Below are 10,311 nucleotides of genomic sequence, written 5' to 3' on the forward strand. Positions count from 1 at the left end.
AAATGATGCAGAGCCGGTGCACATTGTCTCGTTGTACATAATTTTAGGAAGTTAACGAGATTTGACCGATTTTGTGGGAAGTCGGCAAGGAATCCGTTTTAGAATCCGATTCTCCTGACATCTTTGTACTTTACAAATTGATTTGGACATTAACGAGATTTGACCGATTTTGTGGGAAGTCAGAGAGGAATCCGTTTTGAAATCCGATTCGCTCGATATCTTTGTACTTTACAAATTGTTTCGGAAGCCGATTCTCCCAATATCTCTGTACTTTACAAATTGACTTGCTTTGACCATCATATAATCAACTTTGACCATAACGAAGAGCAGTGTATGCTGGATCAGCCAGCATTCATTGAATCGGTAGCTCCACTTTCTTTGGCAATCATAGTGTGTGTATATATACATATATAGAAATTAACAAAAATGGATTTCATTGTATTTGAGAAGAGAAGAAGAAGAAGAAATTTTTATATCGCTCAGAGGCTAATTGTTTAGGTAGTAATCTGTGCTGATGATTACGATCTTACAGTTGATTACACATTAATTAAATTAATTATGAAAATCATAAGCCATTGAGTCCTGATAATCAAAAAGGGGATTCCAGATAGCGAGACAAATTAATATCCAGACTTTAGAAATTAACTCAAAAGATCCATTCATCAAACACGGCCAATTTGCATTGCAAATCAAAGACACTATAATCTAAATGTACTAAGAACAAAGGGACTGGACTCTTTTCTTACAAGATGGGAATTCAAGACACCAAGAGACGATCGATCGACCAAACAAACTACAAGACTCAATTCGAAACTAAACCCATACTATAATCTGCATCAGATTATCAAAACATATAAAGAGAGACAAAACCACTTAAGATTAAACCACCCAGATCGATGGAGCGAGCTATCGTTCATGGAAAGAAGGGACCAGCAGGCCACACCACACTATGGCTGTCCCCAAATGGCAGCATCATCATCTCCTCCCCAGCACCACCAAAACCCAAATGCTCATTTGGGTTGTTCATCCAGTCCGTGAACCAGTGTGGCCTTTGCATGGCCTCCATGGCCACAATTGGATCCACGATCGGCTTCTGCTCTTGAACCTGCTGCATTCTGTTCCTCATCATCATCATTTCACTAGTAGCAGCAGTAGTAATAATAGTACTAGAAGTAGTAGTAGTATTTCTTGGTAGCAGCGGTGGTGCAAGAGGGACTAGTGGCGGTGGCGGCGGCGGCGCCTGCAGTGGCGGTGGCGGCGGCGGAGGAGGAGTAGGGGGAGGCGCGGCCGCCTTCCTCATGGACTCGATCCTCTTGTAAATGTCCTTCAAGTTCTGGTCAAGCAGCCAGCCGAGGTCATGGAGATCAGACATGGCCACGGTCTGCAGGGCCCTCCCAGTGAGGCAATGGAACATGAGCTCGGCCACCTCCTTCTCGCGGTTGTCCTTGAGCTGCTTCTTGAGCTGCTCGTTGGCCTTGGAGATCCTCTGCCGAATGAAGCTCTCCTGGTTCACCATCTTCTTGCTCTGCTCCATCTCCGGCATCCTCTTGAACTGCGCCAGCACGCGCTGGACCCCCAGCCCGTTGGGCCAAACCTCCGGCTGCGCGTCGTAGGGGCTATATATAATCGCGCACGCATCGATGCCGCACAGCGTGCTCAGCTCGCTCACCTTCTTCATCAGCCCCTTCTTCCTTTTCTTGAAGGTTGCTTTCCTTGCCGAATCATTGATGATGAATGCAAGCTTCACCTTCTTCCTAGTCATGGCCGGCCAAAGAGGCAACAAACCAATTGCTTGCTATCTAGTTTGCAAATACAGCCTTACTTTGCTTGGCTTGCTTCCTCCATATGCCTCCCCTAATCCTATATATACACCATTGGATATATATGCTGACTTTGAAGATTCACCTATTATTAACTACGATATATGCTGTAATATCACATAATATATTCGCAATATATAACGCTTATTTGGTTTTCTATATTTGTCAGCTTTGTATATCCCACTATCATAATGGTGGGATGATGATAAGAGGGTATTCTAGGAAGCCACTTGGTCTTATGTTCAACGTTTGGTTGTCAAACAAATTCAATTCTTTCAACCCTTTATGTTGCATATATGGTAACATATAATGTAATTCATTCATGCACCCTCCTTGGTTCATGATGCCAACTATGCAACAACTCACATGCATGGTTAATTAATGGTCATATTTGCAAAATCTCTATCTTGGGAAGCAATCTTAGAATTAATGAGAGGATATTCATTAATTATTATTGGTATCTTCTCGAAATGAGTGCCTGTTGTCGATTTACCGTCAAATTTCAAATGACATATTACAAGGATACAAGAAAACACATTCTACAATATTTTGTGTTACATTAGATGAGGAACCAATTTGGTACGAGTAAAGAGACATATAATTTAGTACGAGTAAAGACACATATTATTGTGTTACATTAGATGAGGAACCAATTTGGTACGAGTAAAGAGACATATAATTTGGTACGAGTAAAGAGACATATTATTAATGTGTATTGTGTTTTCTTGTATCCTTGTAATATGTCATTTGAAATTTGACGGTAAGTCAACAACAGGCACTCATTTCGAGAAGATACCAACAATAATTAATGAATATCCTCTCATTAATTCCAAGATTGCTTCCCAAGATAGAGATTTTGCAAATATGACCATTAATTAACCATGCATGTGAGTTGTTGCATAGTTGGCATCATAAACCAGGGAGGGTGCATGAATGAATTACATCATATGTTACCATATATGCAACTGAAAGGGTTGAAAGAATTGAATTTGTTTGACAACCAAACTTTGAACATAAGACCAAGTGGCTTCCTAGAATACCCTCTTATCATCATCCCACCATTATGATAGTGGGATATACAAAGCTGACAAATATAGAAAACCAAATAAGCGTTATATATTGCGAATATGTTATGTGATATTACAGCATATATCGCAGTTAATAATAGGTGAATCTTCAAAGTATATATATCCAATGGTGTATATATAGGATTAGGGGAGGCATATGGAGGAAGCAAGCCAAGCAAAGTAAGGCTGTATTTGCAAACTAGATAGCAAGCAGTTGGTTTGTTGCCTCTTTGGCCGGCCATGACTAGCACTATAAGAAAAGCAAGTTTTAGCGACGAAAAAATCCGTTGCTAAAACGTAAAATTTCGTCGCTAAACTAATTTGCGACGAAATTAGTGACGGACAAAAATCCGTCGCTAAAAGTGGCGTCGCTGAAATTTAACTGCAGAAAATAACGACGAGTAATTTAGCGACAGAATTGTTCGTCACTAATTTAGCAACGGACAATTCCGTCGCTAAAATTAGCGACGGACTGTTCCGTCGCTAAAATCAGCAACGGACAATTCCGTCGCTAAATCAGTTAAAATTAAAATAAAAAAATGAAATCAGCGACGACCACTTTGCCCATCACTGATTTCTAAAAAAATAATTAAAAAATTAAAAATAAAAATAATTTAAAAATAATTAAAAAATAAAAATTAATTCAACGTCAGGAACAGCCCCGTCGCTAATTATTTAGAAAATAAAAAAAATAAAAATTATTATTTATTAATTTATAAAAAATTATATATATAAAATTTTTTATTTTAAAATTTTATAAAATAAATTATAATTCATATAAATTAATTATTAAATAAATTTAAAATTGTTGTTTTTTATTAAATTAAATTATTAATTTATATATTTTAAACACTGATTAATTAAATAAATAGAAAATAAAATTATAAATTATTAATTAATTAACAAAAATTATATACAAATAAAATTTTTAATAATTAACAATTTTTTTATTGAATGAACGGTATTGAAAATTGACTAAATTAATTAATTTGTATATTTTAAAATTAGTGTATTTTAATTAATAATTTATATATTTGTATTTATTCTAATTAATATTATTAATTTTTAAATACTATTTTATAAACTTGTATTTAATAAATAACTATTTAAACCAACAATATTTGTTTAAAAATAAATTAACCCACCAACAATATTTATAAAAATCAATTACTATATTTGCACTTTTAATCTAAAAATATAAATAAAATAATCAAAATATAATTACTAAGTTTTTATTTAAATTCGTTATAATATATTTAATAAATAACTATTTAAAATATCTTTATATATTTATAATATTTATTTACAAAAAACAAAATTAACATAATAATTTTTTTATCTTAAATTTACATATTTTTGAATGCTTTCTCATTTAAATCACTAATAATATTATCATAATACACAATAATATATATACAACAGTTGTCATTATAAAACAGTTATCATTATAAACGAGAAATCTATCAAGATTACACATTAACAGGTTATCATAATAATATTCACAATCATACTATCACAATACACATTAATAATATTTGCCCGCGTCGGGTAACAATTATATTGTCTAACACTGATGCCACAGGACAACTTATAATATTCTCCCACTCACTTGCCCAGCCCCCTCTCCACATGCACCCCACCACCATCACCTCCTCCCTAATTTTCCAATTAAGCCCCCAGCACCGTGAGAACCACCGCACATTTTTCACATAAATTTTATGTTCCTCTAGAGCTATTTCATAGAAAAATAAAAATAAAAAGTAGTATGTTGTATTATTTTTGTGTATATATATATATATAATATACTTAATTTATTTATTTTACTATATTATTTTTATTATGCTGAAAAATTATTAAAATAAATGTGTGATTAAATATAATATTAAAATAATTATAATATATGAGACATAATTATAAAATTATTTAAATATAATATATTAATTAATTTGGGGGTTAGGAGAGGGGGGTGGTTCTCACGGTGCTGGGGGTTTAATTGGAAAATTAGGGAGGAAGTGATGGTGGTAGGGTGCATGTGGGGAGGGGGCTGGGCGAGTGAGTGGGAGAATATTATAAGTTGCCCTGATGTGGCAAAGTCACATCAGCGTCGGGCAACATAATACGCGGGCAACATATCAGGACTGTGTGAATCATATACGGTGGTTGACATAGAAGATTAGTTAATGGGTCAATGATCAAACATGTATCAAGAAATGGTGAAAACTAAAGGAAAACGAACAAGAGCTATACAAGTGTGTGTGTGTGTGTGTGTAAAGAAGCAAGTTAAGAAGATAATTAACAGGTAGCTAGAGAGCATAAGAGAGTGGTGAGTTACCTATATATGGATGGGATGATCACTTGGTGAAGATATAAATAGCATAGATAATTCCAGGGATGTAACCTAAGATGGTCAGCAACAAACAGATCCAGAACTCCACCTTAATTTAACAACCACCACCATCATCAACAGGGGCGGAGTCAGCATAGGCCCAGTGCAGGCCATGGCCTTCACTGGGCCTTGGCTCGCCATTAATTTTGGCCCGCACTAAGGTCTGCCCAAAATCTGCAAACCCTCCCAAGTCCCATCTTCATTTCTTCTTTCGCTCAAGCGTCTGTCTTCAGCCGCCGCCCACTCTTCTGTCCTTTGCTTTTGCCTCTGTCTAGCTCGGTGGCTCCGTTGCTCACCGGCGTCGCCTCGATCGTCTTGTCGCTCGCCCTCGCCGGTCGCCGACTCTCCCTCGAACCTCGGCCTCTCACAGTCTCGCTCTCGCTTTGTTGCTGCCTTTCTGAGCTTTCTCGACTCTTTCGCAGCCTCGCTCCGTCGCTCACCAGCGTTGCCGACTCGCCCCTCCTCTAAGTTCCAGCCCTTCGTCGCTCGCTGCCGCCTGCCTGACTGCCTCTCCGCCTTCGGCTTTCCGTCTCAGCCCTGCTTCACGTAAATCAATGAGCAACATAGTAGTAAGCTTCTGCTTCACTAATTTTTGTTGTAAAATTTTTTTTTTTTCAATTTTAAAATTAATGAAGTCAACTTGAATTTTGTTAATTAATGTTGAGTTAATTGATGTTAAATTTCTCAAAAATAAGTTTGTTAATGTGATGATATTTTAATTGTTGAATTAATTACACAAGCACACATAATTTGATATTTTAATTATTGGATCAATCACATAATTTGTGTATTCTCTAATTATTATTTGTTATATTAAATTTGAAATAGTCACGGAGTGATTTTTAAAACGAAAATATCTGTCGATTGTAAAAGATGTTAATAGGAAGAAATTAAATAAATTATATTAATTTTTAATATATTTATATTATTTATTTATTTATTTTAATAAATTTCGCCTTCACTGAAAAAATTTTCTGGCTCCGCCCCTAATCATCAACCGTCGTCGTCGTAATCATCATCACAGAAATAAATAAAAATAAAAACCCACAAACTGAAAAACTTTTGATCAAAACAGGATCAGGTTGAAGAATTAAAAAGAGAGAATTAGGAAATCTGAATTTGGGGGGTACCTTGCAGCCGAACCTGAGGAAGACACCCAGAGGGGGCAAGAGGATGGCCAAGATTGATGTCTACGCAGGTGGCTGTTCCCATTTTTCTTCTTCCTTAATAATTTGCTGCTTCTCGGTGCTTTTTGTTAATAATTTCTTCTTCACTTCACTTCAGCTGCCAAAGTACACAACACGATATGCAAACTGTGAGATGAGAAAGCGAAGTGGGGATGGTTGAGAATACATAGAGGGGAAGGAGGGGGTGAGCAAGAGAGGGGCTCTTCGGAGGAGATGTGACCGCCACGTGGAGCCACCGCATACGGCGGACATCAGACGTCTGATGTTTACGTTTGCTGCTTTCCCAACCCGGGTCCGCCTGTCTTCAAATGAAGCTATCCATCGTTTAATTGAATCTCACGCACCTAATTACCAAAAAGTCCATGTGGCCCCACTCCCTCTTGTTTTAGCAATAATTACAAAAAAAAAAAAAAAAAAAATGAAAAAGACTTACTTAACCTTAGCCTAATATATATTCCATTTTCAATTAAATTTGATATCCGGGTTTAACCGTTTTTGACATGAAAATCCACCTAGAATTGAGTGTAATCCCAAAAATGCCCTAATCGTATCTTGGCATCAATGGAGTGTTTATTAATCAAAATATGGAGCAAAAAAGTCAAGATATGGGATACATTCCGTATTTTCTATCTTTCAACGTGTTTGTTAAATTTATTTGACAATTCTTAGAAAAAGCATTAATGACCTCTCGTCTTGATTTTTCAAGATGTGCTTATTCTCTCTCCTCCTCAAGATAAGTATATCTTGGTCTTTATAGATAAGAAAAAAAAGATATTTGTGTCTTTTAGTACATTTTAAAAACTTTAACAAACAATTTGATAAAAATTTAGAATACTTTCCAGCCTTATCTTGATCATTTCATATCTTGATCTGGAATGCATTCTAACCATATCTTAATGCTTCTTATCTTGCTCATTTTAATAAACACCCTCTAAATAAAAAAAAATTATGAATATATATAGATATATATATATATAGGCATTGATATCTATACGTATGGTTTGAGTTGAAATCCTAAACAGGAATAAGATTATATTAGATATGAGGATGGGGATGGCCCATTCCTGGAATATAAACAAGAAGATGGTCACTGGAATTTGGGTTAATTACAGAAAACTCCACTCATTATATGCTTATATAACTCAATCCACTTAAATTATAAAAACTTTCATTTATACCCCTCAAACCATGGAAGGTAATTAACATTTACTGCTCAATGAAGATCTTAAAATTATATAATACCCAGAAAGTACAATGTTCAAAACCAAACTTGAAAAATGTGTTTTGTTTCCTTGACAGTTTCAACCAAGGTTTAATCCCCCAATCAATTAAGTGCAAATGAATTTCACAGCCTCAAATCATCCCAACGAGTGCAATGGAAAGAGCAAAGAGGCTAAAGCTGTACATGCCTTTGCTGATGGTTCATGAACAAGATGGTGTGCTTTTTGAGGATGAATACAAAACAGCTCAAGAGAAGGGCAAATAGAAAGTGTTTGTCATAGACTATATCAGAAACAGAGTCAGTTATAGCAAGCTAGGGTTTCTATGAAGAGATACATTGGCAGTGCTTCTGCATTTAGCAGTGTTGGAATGAGACAAAACTGGGAGCCCCCATTGACCAGAGAAGATGATTGCAGGGCAGATATCATCCATCTTCATTCTGTTTAAAGCATTAGCATACATCTCAGCAATCTTCACTCTTGGTAATGAAACTAAAGAAACAGCCTTCCAGTTTAGTTTTCTGGACCGAGCAAGTCGAAATCCAGTAAACTTTCCATTCACTTTTCTCAGCCAAGGTCTTCTAGGCCTTGCCATTTTCCCATCACTGCTGGTTAGCTTCTTGTAGCCAGCTCTCCAGCCCTTTCCACCCCCATCTTCATGACCCATCTGCAAGAACAAATTGAAATCCTTGAGGTTAGGTTGAGCTTCAAGAATCATGATGTATATAGTTAACAAATTTAATTAACTGAATGCTTGTACTCTCTCTATATTACCCTTTCTTCAAGTTTTGTGACCAGTAAATGATGCAAAGGGCATGTGCAATGATTGGTGCCCATGTCAGGGATGAAAAAACCAAAGCTAGCCCATGATTTGTCCACGGACATATACGTGTATCTGTTTGTTATAATGATATAAAGATGAGTTTAAGATTATAACTAGTTTAGTTTGTTCCAATTTGAAGAAAACTCCCTTTAATAGTTACATTAAAGTTGTTCTTTTGTGCCTGAAAAGGTTATGAGAATTGACTTGTAAAAATAGTCTCTTTGCAAAAAGGCAAAAGGAAGACTGGTTACAAATATGACATTTGCCCAATTTTCGCAAAGTAGAGAATCTTGTTCGCCAAGACACGATTTTTAGTTCAAGGACTTTCCTAGTTGGTTAAGCTTATGCCTCACAACAATTTCATGTTGAAATCAATTCAAAGTCTTCAACTTCGGCCTCTACTATATATATATATATATATGTATGTATTTATCAATTTTAGATAAAAATTATTGAATATCTTTTCTTTTTTTATGACTTAGGTGTCTGAGTTTTGCTTACCTAATTCTGGAGGAGACCGATCTTCTCTCCTGATTCGGTCTCCAAGTAAAACAGATGCAGTTACAAACTTATATATTCTCAAGCAAACATGCGGTCAGTTCTCACTAAATGGAGTATTTTTGTCTCCACCAAAAGTTGATCTCCAGCCGCTTCCAAAAAAATTTAAAAGCTTTATCACTTGGGTCATGTGCTAGGAGCAAGACTACTAAATATCTTTGACCCTAACGATTGCTTAAGATACAAAAGAAACAAGGAAACGAATAACATCAAGCAACAAGCAAAGGACAATGCAGAGACACAAGGGAACATTGTGCATACTGCTGTGTCTCTTCTTACTCAATTACAGCTGTGGCATGTATACATAGACACAACTCCAGGGATCCATGTGGCTTGCAGATGCAGGAAATCTGTGGGAATAAGATGATCTGGGGATGTTTTGACTGTTTTGTATCATAAAAAAGACACTAGTGGAAGCAAAGCAGGCATAATGAGTGCGGAAGATAAAAATGAATGCTGGAAAGTCTAAACAATAAGGTTACTCCTTTGAAGAGAAGGTATACAGTATTGGGACAAGCAACAGGAGCTTCAAAGGTTAAATTATCAAGACCTTTCAATTGTGTAGGCTTCAATTATGGGGCCTTCTTGAACTCTACTTGCAAGAGTCTAGAATGCTAGGAGTAATGAGCGATGAAGTGCCTAGCTTAAATTCCATATTGGTAGACATGCATATTCTAAGTGGACATGCAAGTACATTCCTCAGTCTTGAGAAGTAAATGGAGGGCATATTCTTAGGGATTTGCCCCTTGAAAAAGTTTAGAACTACTTACAGAAAAAGAGAGAGAGTTTAGAACTCCAGTGCCTTTTCTTTGCAGAAGACCATGGTTTGTGTTCCCCCAAATCTACTTGCTTCAACAATTCAAAATATCATAATTTCGCACGACTGATTTTGAGTTCTGGACTGAAATGTCTACCCACAATAATTTTCTTCCAGGAAAAAGAAAAAAGCAAAAAAAAAAAAAAAAAACCTGCCATCCTTTGGAAGGCTGTTCATTCAAGAATACCATTCTCTCTCTCTCTCTGGCTCTAGAATTTAGCTCTAGAATACCTGAAGCCTGACTGATATGTCACAAAAAGTTGTTATTCGGATGGAAAGTAAAATACGGACTCTTAGTGAACTCATAATCTGAGCCAGTGACAGAGCCAAGAAAGAATTTTAGTCCGGACCAAAGACTAATTTTAGCCCTGGCCATATTATAAAAATTATAATTATTCATACTAATAAATATAAAAAATAAAAAAACCAGCTG

The 10,311-nt window shown here is 36.0% G+C and overlaps 2 protein-coding genes and 1 pseudogene across 2 annotated transcripts; all 3 read right to left on the reverse strand.

Moving 5' to 3' along the window:
- Positions 1–615: 615 nt before the first annotated feature.
- LOC127810221 (agamous-like MADS-box protein AGL80) lies at positions 616–3,015 on the reverse strand. Its single transcript, XM_052349562.1, has one exon. It carries the CDS (start codon positions 1,760–1,762, stop codon positions 914–916), a length of 849 nt encoding a protein of 282 aa, XP_052205522.1. The 5' UTR covers positions 1,763–3,015; the 3' UTR covers positions 616–913.
- Positions 3,016–5,230: 2,215 nt separating this feature from the next.
- LOC127810289 (hydrophobic protein RCI2A-like) lies at positions 5,231–6,742 on the reverse strand (annotated as a pseudogene).
- A 1,162-nt stretch (positions 6,743–7,904) lies between these two features.
- On the reverse strand, positions 7,905–8,386 carry LOC127810288 (uncharacterized). Its single transcript, XM_052349676.1, has one exon. The coding sequence runs from the start codon at positions 8,345–8,347 to the stop codon at positions 7,985–7,987; it is 363 nt and encodes a 120-aa protein (XP_052205636.1). The 5' UTR covers positions 8,348–8,386; the 3' UTR covers positions 7,905–7,984.
- Between the last annotated feature and the right edge of the window lie 1,925 nt (positions 8,387–10,311).

This window comes from Diospyros lotus, chromosome 9 (assembly GCF_014633365.1).
Source record: "Diospyros lotus cultivar Yz01 chromosome 9, ASM1463336v1, whole genome shotgun sequence".
Classification (NCBI taxonomy): Eukaryota; Viridiplantae; Streptophyta; class Magnoliopsida; order Ericales; family Ebenaceae; genus Diospyros; species Diospyros lotus.